Source organism: Agelaius phoeniceus, chromosome 21 (assembly GCF_051311805.1).
Source record: "Agelaius phoeniceus isolate bAgePho1 chromosome 21, bAgePho1.hap1, whole genome shotgun sequence".
NCBI classification, from domain to species: Eukaryota; Metazoa; Chordata; class Aves; order Passeriformes; family Icteridae; genus Agelaius; species Agelaius phoeniceus.
Window position 1 is genome coordinate 9,491,809 of NC_135285.1, and position 20,318 is coordinate 9,512,126.

Genomic DNA, 20,318 nt, shown 5'->3' on the forward strand with positions numbered 1-20,318 from the left:
AGGGCAGTGTTCCAGAGGGAGGATGTGCAGGAGAAACGGGCCTGAACGTGAGGGGTCCAATGCATCCCCTCTGAGGAGAGACCTTCACCCAGTCCTGGTGCCAGGGGAAGCCAAAGTCAGTAATTTCTCAACTGTTTTCTTAACCTGGGGCTTTGTGAACAGCTCCAAGGGCAGTATGGGGGAGCGGGATCTCGTCTGTCCCTCTGGCTCTGTCCCAGTCCCACCACGCCACCAGCACGGAGCAGCTTTCAGAGCCGATGGGCTCCATTTCCCCCCTCCTGTCTCCGTGGCTCACCTGCAACAAAAAAACCCCAGCCAAGATCCCGGCGTGGCACTGCCTTGCGGGGCTGCATCTGAGCGCTTTCCCCGCACAAAACCTTGCAGCTTTAACCAAAAGCAAAGCGGAAATATCTGCTGCCGGCATCGCCCCGCAGCCCCCGGCCCCCTCCTCCGCATCTCTGATGTCACTGGGCAGGAGCGTGAGTCAGCCCGCAGTTGCCGTGGTGATGCCGGCGATGCCGGGGAGCGCAGCGCGGCCCCGCTGCCCCCAGCCCTGCCCGGGGAGCGCAGGGCACCGAGCCCCCCGGCGCTGAGCCCGGCCCGTGCCATGGGCTCCCATGCCACGGGGAGCTGCCCAGAGCCCCCGGCGACCCCCGAGGCTGCGAAGATGTCGGCGGCGGGCGGCGGTAAGTCAGGGCTGCCGGGGATTCACCGCTCAGGGGCTGCTCAGGGGCGTTCGGGCTCTCGGAGCTGCCGTGTGTCCGCCCGGCAGGACAGACAGCGGCACCCAGCGCCCCAGCCCCGCGGACAGGGGCGTCCTTTGCAGCACCCCCTTCTCCACGTGCTCCTGTGGGTCTCATCACCCCGGTTCCAGGACCAGCTGAGGGGTACGGGCTGCTCTCAGCCACTTCCGAACCCTGGGGAGGGAATGGAGCCTGAGACAGGGAGCGCTGGGCTGGCAGCAGCCTTGGCACGTGTGGGGAGTGGGCTGGGATGGCACAGCAGGATGGCACCAGGGCTGGGATGGCACAGCAGGATGGCACCAGGGCGGGGATGGCACAGCATGGTGGCACCAGGGCTGGGATGGCACAGCAGGATGGTGCCAGGGCTGGGATGGCACAGCATGGTGGCACCAGGGCTGGGATGGCACAGCAGGATGGCACCAGGGCGGGGATGGCACAGCAGGATGGTGCCAGGGCTGGGATGGCACAGCAGGGTGGCACCAGGGCTGGGATGGCACAGCATGGTGGCACCAGGGCTGGGATGGCACAGCAGGATGGCACCAGGGCTGTACAGCCCCACACGTGCAGGCAGCACCCACAGCCGATGGCCCAAGTCAGCAGCACTGTGCATGGGGACAGAGGGGCCACCCGTGTCACAGCAGGACGGGACCATCACGAGCCATGTTGTGTTCATGCCCGGCTACTGCTCATGGTGTCGTGGTCACTCTCCTTGCTTAGACCCCCCCTGCTCTGGGGCTGTGTCCTGCCCACATCTCTGCCAACCTCGGCAGGTGCCACGGCCATTGGAAAGGATTGCGGGGGGAATCTGGGGATGGGCACCCCAGGGCATGCAGGACCCCCTCTGTGCCCAGCTCTGCAGCAGGGATGGACACACTGTGTGCCCCTGGGCTTTGGCATCCCTGCCAGGAGTGTGGGGACCAGGCTGGCCGCCGCCCACCCCTGATCCTGGGATGCTGCTCTGAGGTCCTTCAGCCAGAGCTCACTGCCGGGGCATCAGAGGCTCTGGCATGGTTTGCTTTCCTGCTCGGTGTCTCAATTTTACCCTCGTCAAGTTCTTGCTGTAAATCAGACCTGGACAAGCAGGATGGAGATGTTTCAATTCCTCTGACTAATTTGTACATTCCCATATTTGTCTGGCTGCAGATTTAAGAGTGTTGGAGCATGTGCAAGCTGGCTGGGGCCCAAGCGGGTGAGGAGGGCAGTGTTTGCCTTGGCACCTCCCTGCAGGCAGGGCAGGAGGGGACAGGGCTGCCAGGTGAAGCCTTTGGCTGTGGCACAGAGCTGGCAGCAAGGGAAACCGGGAGCTGCATCCCACCAGAAAACCAGGAGCTAAAAATACTGAATGGGAATGATGGGAATGAGGCAAAATGCAGTGGGAAGCCACTGCCCACCCCCGCCAGACCCTGCTGTGGGGGAATTAGAGGAGCTTTAATTTGCTTTTGAGGCAGTTTTTGCTGGACTGAAACACATCAAAATCACCCAGAGCGAGTTTCTGTGCTGGCCCCAGGTTTATATTTGTGGAAGAAGAAGCCTTGAAATCCAGAAATGACTGCCCTGTCCTCAAAATATCCTCTGTATTGCAAGACCATAGCTCATATCTGCCACAGGGAATGGGAAGTGCTGGGTCAGGTACATCCCTCCTGTGGCTGGGATGGATTTTCCAGCACCTGGCAGGCAGTGCTTGCCTTTGTGCATCCCCTGGGGGACCTGGAACAAGGCAGCCCCAGATTTGTTCCCTCCCTCTGTGCGATGGATGTAGAACATTTTGGTGAAATCACCGTGTTGTAACAGCTTTTTGGAAAGGGTTGGCTGAGTTGGCTGTGAATTCCCAAAGGTAATGCTTAGCAGGGGATCAGGATGTTGTTTTTGAGGATAACCACGTGCCAGCTCATGGCAAGAGGAGGGCTCTGTGCCATGCTGATGGATGCCAGGCTATTCCTGTGCCAGGGATTTGTGCTGCTCCACAATCCCAATGGCATTTATTGGGATGGTGATGCTGAGTATGTTCCATTTTGCTCTAGGCTCCTGCACCTTGCACAGCCAGGAGCAGGGGGAAGATGTTGTATTTTGTAATACAATTTTTATTTCCTTGTTTTTTTTTTTCTCCTGTCTTTCACTTATTCATTGATTTCCTGTAATGTTTAAGTGGTGAAAAAGTTAGGGATAAGTCATTCTGTCTTTGCATAGTTGTACAGTTGTGGTAAATATAGTTTTACTCAAAGTGTCCTAAGGAAAAAAAATGCATTTTAGAAAGAAATCATCTGGGGAAAGAAAATCAACAGGCCCCATTGAAACTGATTTGTTTGAGCACTACCCAAATGTAGTTGCTAAAAGTGCTTTAATGAATATAAAGATACATGGAAAGATAGAAACATCTCATTTGCTCCTTAATTAGATCATGACAACATTTCAGCTCGTCCCTGGGGTCTCCCTGCTTGGGGTTGCCTGAGGAATGACAAGGCATGGTGGGATGAGACTCCCAGGAGAACCTGCTGGGCTGTGAATGCTATTGACCCATTATCCTCCTAAACATAGTCCAGGGACTTTAAAAATAAATAATCTCATGGATAAAAATATCTTACAGGCAAAACCCCCTCCTGTTATTGATGCGGGCACTCAGAACCCACCAGCAGCACTTCCAGAGCTGTAATTGCTGGAGGTAACTGGAGGCCTGGGGATGGAGCATCCCACTCCTCAGAGCTGGGGAAGGAAGCTCTGGCTCCCAGCAAGGAGGGCAGGCAGGGTGAGCTGTCACCCCTCCCTCTGCCAGCTCTTCCCCCTGGCAATAACAGAGTCATTAATTAATGTTTGCACAGCACTTTGAAGATAAGTGCTGAACACAAGTATTCTTTTAAATGTGATGGGGCCTGTCCCTGGCTGGGGGGAAGCCCCTCTCTGTGAGGAGCAGAGCTGCCTGTGCTCCCTGCCCATCCCATTTCTTGGGTTTGATACACATCAAACACTCCAAGCAGCGGAAAAAGAAATAAATCTGAATAACTTGTTGCACTCATCAGCATAACAGCTGAGTTGCATATACATTACCTTTGAAATAACACAAAAGCATGAATGAAATAGAGCCCTACTACCTGCACTTCATTTGTTTTCTTTATTTACATGAAAAATGCTGCTCGTTTCCTGTGGTTCCCTGATGCACAAGGCCTTGCCACTGCATATTCCTGCCGAGCCACAGAAGTGGAGATAAGGAGCTGCTGACAGCGGCGCTGTGCCTCAGAAAGGTTCCCGTGCTGCTGGGAATGGCACTGAAGTGACGCCTCCATTACTAAGAATAATGTCCTGCTCTCTGCTCCCTGAGGCTGCCTCCCTGATGGTCTGTCACAGGAAACTACTTTGTACAAGGGAGGAAAAGACACGTGGAGCTGTCAGAGCAGCAAGAGCATGAGGAGGCTGCCAGCCCCCCACTCCCCCTCGTGTGATGGGACCCAGGCTCCTGTCAGTCAGGAGATATTTTAAGTGCCTTCTTGACCACATCTCCTTTTCCTTCTGGAATTTCTAGTAAGATGTAACTTTTGTTTTGATCTCTGTGGTACGTGCATATGTTTAGGATACCAAATCTGATAGGCACAGAGGAGACAGACCCCTCTGCCCCCCAGGCAGTGCCAGCCTTGGCCCCACGCTGTGACCTCGGGCTGTGCCCAGGCTCTAAGTCAATCCTGGCTGGGGATATTAAGTGCTCAGCACCGGGGCAAACGAGGCCCTGCAGAACTAAGCACAGGGAAGCAGCTACAGCAGGGTTCAAAATTAGTCCAGGCTGAAAATAGGGCCCTGAGGAGAGCTGCAAGCAGCCAGGGCTGTGAGTGTGCATGAGCTGCTCGCTGCTCTGCTGGGGCCACCCCCAGCTCTCATGGCTGTCTTGGAAATTTTGCAAGGGTAAGAGATAAAAATGTTCATTCATTTGAATGTTTCTCTACCTGTTCTGCAGAGCACAGGCAGCAGCTGTTGGGCAAGACTGAAGGCAAAAAATCTCTTCCCAGAGAGAGCCACATGCCTTTATTGGCTGCTGAGGACAAGCTGTGGCTGCCCATCCTTGGAAATGTTCCAGGTCAGGATGGGGCGTGGAGAAACCTGGGATAGTGGAAGGTGTCCCTCCCACTGCAGGGATTTGGAACAAAATGATCTTTAAGGTCCTTTCCAACCCAAACCATTCTTCCTCTACATACCCAGGACCTATCTTCAGCCTGTAAGTCCCAGGCCACAGCACATTTATATTTTTACAGAAGATTTTTTTTTTTACAACATTAATTTAGATCTGCTATCCTTGGGGACATCAGGTATTCTGGGAACTGATACTCTTATTCTATTTGTAGTCTCCCAATATTGATAATTGAAACGAGGTGGAAGAAACCAAAATCCCAGGCTTTTATCCAGTGTGGCAGAAAACAAGCACGAGGGTCCAGCTTTGCTACCTGCAGTAAGTGTCATGTGTGAATATGGTGATTTCTCAAAGGAATTGCCTGCTAGTAATTAACCTCAGAGCACTGCTGGAAGACAAGTTGTGTCAGTTCACGTGTACACCCACTCTCAGTGCGTGAGGAATCCAGGAGAACTAATAGGAAAATTATTTCATGTAGAAAAGCAATGTATTACCATTTTCCAGAAGAAAAGCCTTGGAGCACAGAAAGAAACAAGCAGCACGCAAATTACAGATGAATTTGTTGCTGCTGAATACGGGAGAGTCATTTATTTTCTCACAGAAAAGCCAAACACACTTAGCAATTCACCGGTGACCCTCCCACTTAAAATGCTGGCTTTCTATCTCCAGGACAAGTTTGAGGACGCTGGTGTGGGATGATGCCGAGTTCCTGACAAACCACTTCATCATCACCCAGAAAGATTCCCAAAACATCAATTTTGGCTTCCACTTACGGACATGCAAATGCCCTCAATAGCAGAGTTTCAGGGAATTACCATAGAGGAAGAAGTGGCAGCACATTCCACACCAGACTGGAAGAGGTGTAGAGAGGAGAAAAAGGGGCAGAGCAAGAGGGAATTCCAGGGCCAGGATCCTCCATGCAGCAGAGGCCTGGGAAAGGAGAGCGCTCCCCTTTGTACTTTTTCCATTTTTTTATTCCAAGAGTTTCAGGATTTGAGGTGATACTGGCTTGGTTTTGTGAGGGTTTTCTGCTGCCTTCTTAGAGCACATTTTTGTTCCTGATAAGTTTAACAATTGGATCCATTCCTTGCCTCAAGGAAAAATATGTCAGAGGAAGATGCAGGTCAGTTTTCTCCTGCTTACACCTTCACCTTTCACGGGTCACCTGCTCCAGGAATCCAAGGGCTGTTCTGTTCCTATTGCCCAATCCACCAGGAAAATGAAAACATTCTTCTCAAATATAAGGGGATTTGGATTCGGCCTTAAAGCTTAATCTAAAAACAAGAGCAGCTTGTTCTGATGATAACACCACAAATCGAGAGCCTGTAACCACTGTGTTGAAAACCAAACCCTTCAAACAGAGATTATTAAACAACCAGCAAGCTGTTTGCAAAGACAATTTAATTGCACACAATCCTGCAATATGGAAGAGTGATGGAGGCTGGAATAACCTTTGGACACCAGATTGTATTTCCTGGTGACACAAACAAAGAATGCCCTCCCCTTGCACTTTGAGAAGACACAGGGAAGTAAACATTAAATCTTAAGACAGACCCAAATGAATCTTTAATGATTCTGAAATATTCATATAATCTACCAGTTACATGCAGCAGGAAAATAATTTATGAGAATCATAACAAAATTAGGTAGAATAAGGTCAGTCTGCTATCGCTGTTGTGCAGCTAAACTTATAATCATGGTTTCAGTAGATGGATATGAAGATAATTCATCTGGCCAGCACAGGCATTAAAGGCTCGAAGCTCAATCATGCAGCTTCACTTTTCAGACGAGCCCTAAAAGTCTCTTGTCAAGTGAGCTAATCTGCAGGATCCAGTTTTGATCACGAGCCTGGTACACAGTGGTGGCCAAAACTGCACAGAGCTTTGGGCACCACAAGATAAGCAGGATCTAAAGCTGTCAGAGAGCATCCAAAGGAGGCCCTGGGGATGGCTGGGTGTCTGTGCAGGGACACGGCTGGACTCAGTGATGCTGTGGGTTCCTTCCAGCTCAGGATATTCCATGATTCTCCTCTAGGACTCTGTGACCTCTGCTTGCTGTGTGGACTGCAGGACAGCAGGAGACAGGGCTGGGAGACAAGAGTGTGTCTAACAGCAAAAAAACCCACAACTTGAAACTGTCACACATTTCTTGCTGTTGTTACAGATCACAACATAAAGCAGGGAAAGAAATTCTCTTTTTGCCGAGAAACATAAGATGTGTAAGTCAGGCTTCGGCCTGAAAACCATCTGACATCCTTTGATGGTGAGCATGGAGTAGCTTAGCAAATCTTGAAGGATATTATTTGTAATACCATGAAGAAAAGTATTGCTGGTACTTTTTGATACAAACCCAATGTTTTATTGAAAGAAATTTCAACCCTTCCCGCGCTAAATAAAACAAGTGCTTTGGTACAGAGGAATCTATCAGGCACCTAAAGGTTCCCACAGTGGTGGGTTTTGTGGAGAGGCAGTTTCTTTGGCATTTCTGTGCTTCCCTGCATCCAGAGAGAAGGCTGGGATGTGACTCCATAGGGTGAGGATGGGGATGGGGGCTCAGCAGCCCCAATTCCACCTCCTGCCCTGCAGACCCCACACTTGCCCCGGGCTGTGGGTTGGGAGAGCCAGGACCTGCCTGACAGGTCACAGGAGTGGGACACAGCTCAAGTCACTCTTGTTCACCCCATTTTTAACCAAAGGGGCTCTTTCTCCATCATGAGTCCCACAGGCTGGACCCCGGTGCTCCCCCAGCAGCCCTGGTCACCACCTGCCCTCAAGATGGTGTAGAGGGCAGAGCTGTGAGGGCAGGAAGACCCTGATGGTTGTGGGTGCGTGAGGTGGGGCGGCTCCATGAGGATCGTGGGTGTGCCAGAGATGTGGGTCCGTGAGGGGCCGTGTGTCCGTGAGGGGCCGTGTGTCCGTGAGGGTTCGGGGATCTGTGAGGGGCCGTGTGTCCGTGAGGGGCCGTGTGTCCGTGAGGGTTCGGGGATCTGTGAGGGGCCGTGTGTCCGTGAGGGGCCGCGCGGGCGGCGGGGCCGTGAGGGGCGGGTCCGCGCTCCCCGCGCGCGCGGGCCGGGCGCGGTCGCCATGGCAACGGTTTCCTGGCGCGCGCGCGCGCGCGGCGGGCGGTCGTGCACCCCGCGCGCGCGCGCACGCGCAGGCGCTCCCACCTCCCCTCCCCGCTCCCTCCCGCCTCTCCCTTTTCCCGCCGAGCGCGCGCGCGCGCGCCCCGGGCCGGGCGAGGCGGGAGCGGCGGGAGCGGCGGGAGGGGAGTGGGGGGGGATCGGAGAGAGGGCGCGGGCGCGCGCGCGGGGCGGGAGGCGGGCGCATGCGCGCGCGCGCGCGCGGCCCCGAGCGCTGTGGCAGCCGCGGCCCCTCGGCGGCGGCGGCGGCGGCTCCGTCCGTGCCTCCCGCACCGGCACCGGCGCCGGGCCCGCCGAGCCTCCCTACCCCCGCCCCGCCGGGGCTCCGGGCACCGCCGTGCCCCCTCCTCGCGCCGGGGATGAGGCGGCGGTAGCGCGGCAAGGTGAGGCGGCGGGGCCTGCAGGCCGCGGCGGGCGGGGGGGAGCGGCGGCGGCGGGGGCTCGGCGGGGGCCTGCGCGGAGCCGGCGCCGGGTGGGCTGCGCCCCCCGCCTCCCCCGCCCTCGCCGCCGCCGCCTCCGCCCGGGTGGGGCGGGGATGCGGGGAGGGGGCGCCGCCGGCCCCCGGCGCTGCTCGGCCCGGCCATGGGCGTGCGGGCGCGGAGCCTCTGCTGCTTCTCGGGGGCGCGGCGGGGGAAGGAGCCGCAGGTGCTGCCCCGGCTCTGCCCCTGCCCCGGCGCGGCCCCGCGGGCGGGGAGGGGGCGGCGGTACCTGCCCGCATTGTTCGGGAGAGCCCCATCCTCCCTTTATCCCAGCGGCAGGTGACGGGGCTGCGCCTTTCTCCGCTGCCTCGGCCCGGGGCTCGCCGAGCCAGGCCCTGCCCTTGACAATAAGGGATGCTCGCCCCGGGCTCCGATGCCTTTTGATTTCCGAGCGGGTTTGGAATCGCTACATCAGCCCTGCCGATGGAAATCCCGAAGGATGTCGGGCCTGTTGTGTGACCAGCCCCTCTCCTGTGTGCCTTTAGAATGAATCGTCGGCTCGTGTAAAAGTCTCTGCCTTTTGTTTTTGTTTTAGATGGTGGATGTTGATGTTTGTGCGGGTGGAGATAGTACCAGAAGAAAAATGGATGCTCTGACAGATAGTGCAGTTGAGATTGTCCCTTTGGAGCTCTATGATTCAGCCAGAGCAAAAATAGCTGCTAATCTACAATGGATCTGTGCTAAAGCCTACGGAATAGGTAAGATCACCTCTGTCAAGAAGTCATTCTTGATTTTGTTCTTGCTTTTTCTGTCTCCCCTGCTGTTTGAGGAGTAATTAAATTTGGCTTTGTTTTAAATATCAATAATATGGCAGCCTGTTCTCCTGTATCTTTGCTGGTACCTTAAACAGGAATAACGGGACTGTATGAGATGCCCTGAATCAGCAAACCTAATGGTGAATGCTCCCAGATGGTGCTTGGCAAGAACTGCCTGCCTCAAAATGTTTAAATCCTTGCTTTAGCTAAGCAGACTTTGTTCCACAGGGCTTTATGTCACTGCTTGCAGGCCCCAAGTCCCTCCAGGCTTAGGTTCTTCCTTGTCTGGTCATCTTGGCCAACAGATGCTGGGACCTTGACTCCCTTTGTATGCTCAGTTAGAACTTCTTTTATATCACATTATGGTTTTACATTCAAAATGTTCTAAAAAATAATCTGTTTATCTTCAGCAGCATTTTTCCTTTGTGGAAAGAAGTGTTGAATGAGCAGGTGTAGTTTGGGCACTGTGACATTAAAGAGCAGGTTGTAGGGAATAGAGGAGTTCTTCCTTCCCTCACATTGTCATAAACTTTTACTGTCAAACGTGGAAAAATAAATATTCTTGGAGTATATTTGTACAGTGTTTTCCTGGCAGCTATTGAAATATCCTCTTTTGTTTTGAACTAGATCTGTCTCGATGTACAAGATGCATCTCGAGTTTAAGCAGCTTCATTGTGAAGAAATAGGATGCAATACTCAGAACAAAAGATGTAATAAAAACATGTATAGAGTCTTGTTTTGGAAAATGAGGTGGCCCTGTTAATCTAAGTCTAATTCTCCAAACTCATAATATGCTTAATGGATTAGCACTGGCTTACTTGGTGACAAGGCTGAAGAAAAGTGGTCCATTCCTGCCATTAAATATTAATCCTTGCTGGAATATTTTTTATCAATTATTTTTCTCCTTAAACATTTCCAGCCCTGTCAGTGTCCCCCTCATCTTGGTGATTGTGGGCAAAAAAAAAATGGAGTTTACAGTGTTTGATGTATTTTGTTACCAGCAACAAGAGGCAAAAAAAACCCCACGGATCAGATGACGTCTGAAAATGTGGGAATTTGGGGAGGCTGTCGGTGGAACATTGATAACTCAAAAGAACAGAACAGCCACTTCCTGATGTAAATATTTCTCAGTTACTGGAATTGTTTGCAACATTTCCTGAAACTTTTTAGCCATTCCTGATAAAACAGTTATTCCAGACCTGGGGATGCACTATTTATGTTGTGACTTTGTGTCCAAGGGAAGCTGATCCTAAATGGGAAGGGGCTGGCACGGATCCTACGCTGCAGAGAGAGCTCTGGCCTCGTGTGCTGGGTGGTGGCTGCTCCAGCACTCAGGGCTGTGTCTGAACCTCTTGGACCAGTTAATTGCTTAATGGCAAGTCTGTTTATGCTCCTGACAACACAGGTTGTAAAAGTATTTGGCTTTCCTGTGACTAAAAGCTACAAAGAATCAGCTTTTCCCGTGGCAGAGCTGGGATGTCTGGCTGCAGCAGCCTCTGCCAGTTATTCTCCTTGCATTTAGGCTTCTTCAGATTACAAAGAACAACATTTAAATGGCACAAACAATAGGAAAAAGTCATTTTTTTCTCCAGTGAGTGAGGATTGGTGTCTGTGTGTGTCTTAGCAGGACTGTGGCCCGTGGAAATGTAGTTTGATTTTTGAAATGGCTCCTGCAAGTCTCTGTCACATGTTAGCCATTACTGCTGGAATAACATTGCACAATCCCTAGAAATTTATAAGCCTCTTTAATTCATAGAGAGATGGGTTTAAGAAGCTTTCCTGTGTGATTATAATTTGGAATAATACTTGAATTTAACACATTACTTGTCATCTCTCAGGGCTGTGTTTTGGTTTTAAGATATTGGATGTTGTTCAGCGAGTCTTGGGCAGCTACAATCAGTTGTGATTTTATTATTTAAAATCTCACTATGCAGATTAAAGGGCTTGAGGACTTTTTATTATTAAAGGCGTTGAGGACTTTTTATTATTTTAGACTTGTTTCTGGTTAATTTGGTAAAAAAAAGCTTATCTGTTTGTAACATTAAAACACTTCTGTTCTGAAGTAGGTCTTACCAGGTCTCCATAACTGCCTTCAAGTGAATGAACATTTTTCTGAGATGTTAGATTTGGATTTGATTTTTGAATTAACATAATTTTGTGCCTTAATCCTTCAAATTCTGGTGCATTTTGTTTTCATCTGAGCTCAGGTAAGGCTGAGGTCATGGTGGAGAGTGGAAAGGGTCAAGAACAGGAATTTGATGCTGGTGTAGAATGTTACTGAAAGTCATTCATCACTTCAGGTTCTACTTGCAACTGTATTTCCTCTTTGCTGTTAAAGGATATTTGAATTCTCAGCTTCTAAGCTGACATTTAAATAAGAAAATTCTTCATTCATCCTTTGGTTTTTTTTTCCTCAAGGACAAATCACTGGGAGCATGCATGATGAATACTTTGAAGTCCTAGTTTGGGCTTTGTTTTATTTGGTAATACAAGATGATGCAGTCCTCCTTTTTATTTTCTTTTTTTCACCTTCTGGCCATGAAAAGAGAATTTTGGTAGCCAAACAACGGAGCAGCTACACAAACACTGGCAGACAGCTCCTCCTCTTGCACAGGAGCTGGGCTGGATGGTTTGTTCCTGGAAACCTGCAGCTCCTGGCTGGCACAGATGGGCTCCAGAGGGAGGTCCTACAGCTGTTTGTGTGGATTCCAGAAAGCAGAGGGGAGGGATGTTGTGAAGAAAGGCCTCTCTCCAGTCACTGTCATCCATCTCCCCAAATAAAGCTGGGAGTGAAGGAAGGCCTCTCTCCATTCACTGTCATCCATCTCCCCAAATAAAGCTGGGAGTACTGACACGGATCACTCTCACTCTGAGCACATCTGGAAACCTTCTGTGGCCTGGAAAGGTTCTAAGTCCCTTTAGCTGAGACAGTGGTTTGAGAAAATGGAGTTTAATTAGACCAGAATTAGCTTTTTTCATCCTCAAACTTTGATGAGACCCAACCAGTCACTTCAGGGAATTTGATCTCCTGATGCTTAAAGGATTGAGGAGCAAAGCTGCCACTGAGAGTGGGGAACTTCACCTGACAGAGGCTGAGTGTGGGAGGGCTGGGGAGCCTTGGCAAGCCCTCCATGGGGAGATCACTTTTCCACAGTGCTTGGAATGATCCAGATTGCCAGGCAGGAATGAGGCCATGCACAGCAGTGGGAAGGGGACCTGGCCCTTCAGCCCCACTGCCCCTGGGGCTCTGAGAAGCAGCAGTTGGAAAGAACAAACTCAGGATGGTTTCACTTGGTACCACTTGGGACAATGAACACTCCTGATTTCTCAGCAGATTTAATATGGCTCTAATTTATGTGTAGAAATTATATTTTCCATCATCATGGCTGTAATATTAAAATTTAGGTATTGAAGGATATGGAAGTGTCTCAGTGTTCCAACTTTGCCATAGCAGATATTGTTGGTTCTGTAAAACAGTGTGCAAAATTCAGATTTTTCAAAAGGGTTTTTACTTATTTATCAGGGCTGGGAGCTTTACATAGTTTCCAGACTTAAAGCTGACAGTAGCCTGAAACCTTTGGCAAGATGCAGGCAGGAGAGCCAAGGACTAATGGAATGCATTGGAGGGGAAATGCAGGTTTGGTTTTTTTGGTCTTGGAATACTTAGAACTTGCTTGCTAAATAAGGATGTACAGTGCTGTAATAGCTCCCCACAGTTACCAGCTGGTAGAGGCAGTGTGAGGATGTTTCCTGGGCTAAATTCCCTAAATCCCTGGATTCCCTGCTTGTCTTTTGTCAGCTTTCTTCTCAGGCTGGTAGAAAAAATCCTTTTAAGAAAGCTGTTGTGTTTAGCAAATATTAACAGTTAAACATTTGTTTTTTGAATAGCAGCTGTTTGATAAACACTGAGTATTATTGTGTGAAGTTTACTGGGGTGAGGGATCCCATAATTATTATTTTGTTTCTTCTGCTTTATCCAGGATTGTGGCTTTATCCTTGATCAAAAGATATGATAATAAGTGCAGTCACTCTCCCAGCAGTTTGCAAAGCCTTTAGCTTGGGGTTTTCCTGCCTGTTGTATGTAAATCTTCACGTGTCCTATTCCAGATCACTTACAGGCTTTAGAATTCAGTGCTGTCATGAGAACCAACACAAAATATTTATATTCTGGTGGTCTCAGTGCTGAAAAGGTGGAGTTTGTGCTCAGCCTGGACATTCAGCAGTGCTGAATAATTCTGGGAACAGATACTGATACTAATGAAATCCTGCTCAGAATGTGAATAAGCTTCGTGCTGTTTACCAGGACAGCTTGGCTCCCTTTCCAGGTGAAACCAGTTCTTCATCTTCTGCAGGTAAAATAACATCTGGGGTGGATCCACCTCCTCAGTTCAAGGGATAAGTCAAATTTGTTCAGATTACTGTATTTTTCTTTATCGAGTCAGAATCAGGTGGTTGTCTTTGAACAGGTTTTTGTAAGGGAGATGATAAAGAAATGCTCCCTCCCCTGAAGCAAGGAGAGTCTGGCAATAATTGTCTCTCTGACAGTTGTTGTAAGTTAAGTTATTTTTGTAATCCTCTCAAGGATTTTTTGTACTTGAAGATCTATTCTCACAGCTGACAGTTTTTGAGATATTAGAACCCATTGATACCATGGAACTGACCAAAACAATGGCTGAATGAAAAAATTGTACTGGAGGCTTCTTGATAAGCAAAAAATAAGGACATGATTTAATTTGGTTTCTTTTAGTATGATTTGTTAAACTGCTAGAGCAGAAACTTTTGTAGCTACAGCTTAGGTGTTAATTTCTCAGGAGTGAATTTTTTGTGTCGATTTTCTCCAAAATCCAAGGCATAAATGTGTAAAAAACTCAATTTTTAATGAACAGAACTTTTCCAACCTCCAGGTTCAGTTATAGGTCATGGAAAGAAGGTGCTGGAAAAGATGCTGATAGAAACTGGGGCTTGGAAAGCCTGGGACATTTTCTTCCAAAAGAGCATTGGCACATTCTGTAGTGAGAGCAGCACAAAGGCTGTGACACCTTTGGTTTGTCTGATCCATAAAAAGGGGGGAGAAAAGGTGTCCATGATAGCAGGGGCTGCTCATGTGGCCATGGTGAGTGCTTGAAATCAGCACTGGGTAAATTTGATGGGGTGGAGCTGTTCTAAAAGTGACAGGGCATTTCTGGGATTTCTGGCAGTGTGGGAATTCTGTTGTTTTTAAGGGGTTGGAGAAGGAGCAGCCCTGGTGCTGCAGGTAGGGATAATTAACAGGTGTGAAAGGTGAGATCAGTGTCTTCAGTTGCACTTTCAGATGCAGATTTCAAATATTGAAGACACCTCTCAATTAAAGCCTTTTTTTGTCTGTTCTGTGTTACCCCTTTTGAGACAAGTGCATTGAGTACAGGACATCAATTCTATTTGGAAGTTTCCCAACTCAGAATTATACACTAATTTAGCATCCTGTTTGCATTGGAAGTTTTCCTGCCATTTATTTCTCTTTTATTTGTGCCTGCCACTATGCCCAGCATAAATAAATTTGAAATAATTAAGTTAGTATTGTCACTCTTAGGCTTTGATGTGGTTTTTATATCTTTAATTTTTTTATGGATCATTAGTCAGGACATAAGTCAGCTACAGGACTGTTCCTGTGTGTGACAGACACAAGTGTTCTGTGTACTAATGTGAAAAATAAACCTGGGCAAGTGTTTACAGTGAAATAAATTGCATTTATTGGAGGATTAATGTTGATTAATAACTTCCTGGGATAGGAGGAAGTGAAATTATTAATCCTGGTACTAAAAGTTGTTCCCACCCAGCCCTACCCTTAATCCTGGTCAATCCAAATCCATTCAGTCCTTAAGCAGTTATATGGAGATCAGAAACATGAAATTAGAGGAGTCTTCAGTATAAAAGAAAAAGATTTCAGGTTTCTTGACTGGGCATTCAGGTTGAATGACACGATACAAGTTGGGGTTTTTATTTTCTCCTTTTTTGTTTGTGTGTTTTGGGTTGTTTGTTTGGGTTTGTGGTTTTTTTTAACCTATTGATTTCTGTGACATGGAATCTCCTCACTAAGAACTAGATCCATTTAGTGCTAGAAAAGGCTTTTAAAAATCATCGAAATGGAGCTGGTTTAATCAGAAACTGATGTAGGAGCTCTGCCTGTCCCTGTCACAGGGGGCTCAGCTCCCATGGCTTCTCCTGTGTCAGTAATGTGTGTAAAGACCCCAGTCCTATGGATTGCTTCCCTCCTGGGCGTGTCAGTGCTGCAGAGAATCCTTTTTCCTTGCTGTGCTTACAGTCTATAAAACAATCCCAGTCTCTCTACCTTGTGGAGAAGGGAAAATCCCCAGGAAAATCCAGGCTGAGGGGCAGGAGGGGTTTCAGGGCTCTTTGTCCACCATTCCAGCCCAATTCCAGGCAGTCCCCTCAGTTCCTGAGCTGGTGGAGAGCAGGTGTTGGAACAAAACCCCTCATCCAAGTGCTTCAGATTGCAGACTTTTGGGATTTGCATTTTTTTTTTTTGTGTTGTTTTAAAAAAAGCCTTTAAAATTTGGAGTGGTGCTCGTGCTCTGCCAGAGATGTACAACTTCATGGATATTTTATGAGCTTGTATTATTTCCTTTCACAAATAATTCTAGTACAAAGCAACGTGTCTTTGGTTGTTAAAGGTGTAGCTGCTTGTGATGAACTAAAATGTTGAATTGCACGAGCTGCTTTGCATTTGGATTTTTGCATCTTTCCTCAGTCTTTAGAAATGGGAGCTGGAGTTCTCTATCTGGAAATGGAAATGGCCATTAACTGGAATGAGCTTTCAACAGCCTTTGATTTTAGGTCAGCTTGACTAATATTAAGAAGATTAAAAATATCTGAATTTATTCTGTGTTTCACTAAAAATGGACAGCCATGTTAACAAATGCTACTTAGATGGTGCCAGTGGGTTTTTTATTTTGTCTCTTCCAACCACCTTCAGTGGAAAGTCACATTCAGTGTCAGAAAGGAAAAATAGTTATCTCAATTTTTAAAAATTTTAGAAAGCTTTTTAAACTTTCTTCCCACTTTGAAAAAGGACCAGCACTGTCTGACTGACAGGAGCTGTTAGACAACACTGGTTTGCTGCATATTTTTATCTAAGTGAGATGTACTTGTAGCTCATGCAATAGCACTCTGTCTCCATCCCTCTTCTTCATGAACATCAAGTGCTCTGCAGCATACAATTACTGTGTGCCTTATTTTGCAGCTCAAAGATATGGGTAGGAGTTTCTTGGAATGGGAAAATTTAATTATTCTGGAAATGAGCTGAATGAAAAGTAAATATGCTGCCAAATTAATAATTCTTTTAAGTGTAGATGTATATATTTAAAATGAACTGCTTAAGTGACTTTGGGGAAAGATATTCAGAGTGACTGGATAGCATCATATAGAATTTTATGTTTGAAATTTAGGAAATGTCAGGCTTCTATTAAGACAATACACTTGAGGCTAGAGAATATTTTTCTTGGAGCTGCAGACTCTCATTATTCCTGCTTGGTTGTTAGAAAGATCAATAGCTTCCAGCCTGATTACCCAACGTGAGGAGAAGGATTTATTTTGGGATATAGAGCAAGGGATGGATTTGAGATGTCTTGGACATATTTAGAGTGATTGGAATATTGGTTGTTGTTAGTGCTTTTCTCTCCTGCCAGCTCTGAGCTGTGCTGGGAGTAGTAAAAATGTGTTTATGGCTGGTGGTGTGCAAGGGTGAGGCCCTCTGTGTTGCTAATTTTAGCTTCTTCTAAATTATTACACTCAGGGGCTAGGATCAGTTTGATAAAAATCCTAACACAACTTGTGGAAATTGGGCCAAGGCAGAAGAAGTTCAATTTTAGATTTGGTTTAAAGTTCCTGCTTAATCCAAATGGAATGGTTTTGCTTCCTAGGCTTGAATTATTTAAAGGCTGAAAGCTACAAGAGTTTGATTAATGCTCTTGACAAAAAATAGATAATCAGCTCACTGGTTAGTTTGTAAAATGTTCAAGGTTTTAGTCAGATATTTTGGTCTTTTCCTTCTGAATTGCCAGAATCCATTAAAAAATTGGTGGCTTGGTTTGGAGACCAACTCCTGTTGGTGATGGAGTCTTGCAGTTCTCCAGTTGCCATGTGTGGATGCTTTGGGATTTTGCTGTGCTGATATGGATGAACCTTGCCCATCTGCCACCCATTTTAACCTGTGCCCTAACCTGATAATCCCAAATCAAATGTGCATCCCTGTGGCACGTGGGATTGCCCACTGCTGCTGAGGAGCCTCGTGTCACCGCTCTCTCGGCTCTTGCAGACAACGTCCCGGAGGAGCTGAAGGACCCGTTCTACATCGACCAGTACGAGCAGGAGCACATCAAACCGCCCGTGATCAAACTGCTGCTCTCCAGCGAGCTCTACTGCCGCGTCTGCAGCCTCATCCTCAAGGGGGACCAGGTGGCAGCTCTGCAGGGCCACCAGTCCGTGATCCAGGCGCTGTCTCGGAAGGGGATTTACGTCATGGAGAGCGATGATACACCTGTGTCTGAGTCTGATCTGGGCTCTGCACCAATCAAAATGGTTCGCTTAATTAAATCCACCTAATCATCTTCTTTTTATTTAACGCTAGTTAAGAGCTCTTCACTCCATTTACTATTTTAATTTCTAGGTCGTTAACCTTAGCAATGTTTTGGTTTAAATACAGTTAGAAGGTACTGTTTTTAAAAGGGATTTTATTTGCCAATCCTCTCTGTTTTCTTCTCTCAGAGTTCTCATATGGCAATGATTGATGCCCTTATGATGGCCTACACTGTAGAAATGATCAGCATTGAGAAGGTGGTTGCCAGTGTCAAGCGTTTCTCTACATTCAGTGCCTCAAAAGAACTGCCCTATGATTTGGAGGATGCCATGGTTTTCTGGATTAACAAGGTAAAATTCACTTTGGGAAAAGCCTGCCTGTCTTTTCTTGTCAGCTTTCAGATTTTTCAAATGGATTCTGAGGCATGCCTTCCTTTCTTACTTGTGCAGTTCTGTCATCCCTTCTACTTTAGCAAGCATCTACTTCCTAGCATCCCTTCTACTTGTTTTTCTTAGGGAAGGATAAAGCTGGTAAATTCAAAAATAAAGACAATAATAAGGAGCTAACTTAGAAAAACTGTAAAAATTGGATTCTTTCTTTTCAGAGAAGTTGCTATGAGGTGTTTTTTGGTTGGTGGGGGTTTTTTTAGGTGAAGCCCTGTTTCATGCTAAATAAGAGGATGGACTTAACTCTGACTAGATGGAACATTTAACAGAAGTGCTGGAATTTTTCCAAGGGCAGCAGTTAAGTTAGTCTAATTCTTTTGAGTGACAAGAGTCACATTCCAAAGGGAATGTGTCCTTGCAAACCCAGGATTGTGATTTCAGCTCCTGCTAATAGAGACTTGGTCTAGAAAACTGCTGTACCATGCTTTTCTATCAACTTTTTATGTTTGTAGCATGAATTGACTGTTAAGTAACAGGAGCAAGAAGGACACTTGTGGAAACATGTCCAGGTGTATTTTAATTAATTTTCTTTGCTATGCCCTTTTAGGTGAACCTTAAAATGAGAGAGATAACAGAGAAAGAGATTAAATTAAAACAACAACTAATGGAAAGTCCAGGGCATCAAAAGGTAAAACAAATTTGTCTTCAGTTGTGATATTGTGTGTTGATGATGGATGGATTTAAATATCAGTATTTTCTTTGTCAGGGAAGTGTGAGGGCTCCAATCCTCAAAAGTGAGGTTTTCTGCATGCACTTTGTTTTGTCTCTGTCATCAGTGCCCTTCCCTGCCTTTGAAGCCCATTGTTATCTCCTGACTTTCCTTTAAGTTTCAGTAGGATGAAAACAACTTGTTTCAACTAAAATAACCTGTATCAACTGTATGTGGGTAAATATGACTCAGCTTTCACAGCACAAAATATATGTTATATATTTTGAAAGTCTTGGGGCATGTTCTTTTTGCATGTTATTTTTCCAGTGTGTATTTAGGGACTTATTCAGGTTCTGTCCAGGAAGGATACTCTTGGCATTCAAATGTTATATGTGTGTGTTTGTAGTTTTTTTCCAGCTTTTTCCCTTGAAATTATATTACAATGCACTAATATTGCAAAATATAGCACACTTTCATTTCTGGAGAATGTCAAATAGTCTTTCTCCAACATAATATCTATCTGAACTCCCAATCTGGGATTTCATAAAACCTTAAATTACAAATAACATATTCTTTCCTCAAATTGGCATTACTAGGCAAAGAGCTCAAAGTGTGACCTATGAACAAGGCACAGTTTAATTTTCATGTTAGTGGTGAAGGTTTTTTATGTGCCTTTTATGGAAAATAATATCCTTCATCAAAAAAGAGATGCTTAATTTACAAGTTGATCTGTGATCTAAAGTTGAATTATTTGACCCTATTGGCTATTGAGTCTCATTTGGTATCTTTAAATCTAAATTTCTAGGCTACAAGGCCTCTGAAATGTGAAAGTGTTTATTGCTGAAGTGCATTTAAGTATTACTGCTTTTAACTTGCATTGCTGATGTTCCTTTCCTATTCCTACGTTCCTTTCCTTGCTTCCTGAGCAGTCTCCTTCCAAATGGTATTGGAAATTAGTACCTGTAAGTGAACTACTTTTACACCAGTTGTCATCCACAAAATCATGGCTCTTTAAACTTCCTCAGAGTGTTTGCTTCCATTGCAATGCTTCTCAGCTGCTCTTTGAAAAACACCTGTGTGAGCTTTTGGGTCATCAGGCTTTGCTTCCATGCCGTGCTTATTGCATACTGTACAGCACACAGCATACTCCCTTTGCAGCATCTCCAAATTGCTTCCACACTGCAGGAGTCAGGGAGCTGGAGTAGCAATAAAAAAACTAGAAAATTACCAGTTGAAATGGTTTGCATTTGCTGGGTGTGAGTAGGAACTGAGCACAGCACTGAGGTGAGGGAAAAGCTGGGCAGCTTAAAGGGCTGCCTAATCTTGGAATCCATAGTTAAGATACTCAGATGGTTGTGCTTAAATAATGCTCTTACACTGCTCCTGCACCTGCTCTGCTGCAGATCTGTGAATCTGTCAGA

General features: G+C 46.9%; 1 protein-coding gene across 3 annotated transcripts in view; it reads left to right on the plus strand.

Annotated features, from left to right (window-relative positions):
* Positions 1–481: 481 nt before the first annotated feature.
* Positions 482–20,318, plus strand: part of CAMSAP1 (calmodulin regulated spectrin associated protein 1) — a 32,401-nt gene continuing 12,564 nt past the window's right edge. The window contains exons 1-6 of one of the 3 annotated variants that reach the window (XM_077189361.1): positions 482–686; positions 9,008–9,170; positions 17,542–17,804; positions 17,991–18,152; positions 18,796–18,876; positions 19,827–19,859. In XM_077189361.1, coding sequence (XP_077045476.1) covers positions 618–686; positions 9,008–9,170; positions 17,542–17,804; positions 17,991–18,152; positions 18,796–18,876; positions 19,827–19,859 — 771 coding nt within the window. In that variant the 5' untranslated portion in view covers positions 482–617. Of the gene's footprint in view, positions 687–8,178; positions 8,377–9,007; positions 9,171–17,541; positions 17,805–17,990; positions 18,153–18,795; positions 18,877–19,826; positions 19,860–20,318 lie in introns of those variants that run through there. The other 2 variants (XM_077189363.1, XM_077189362.1) reach the window with 2 other exon arrangements.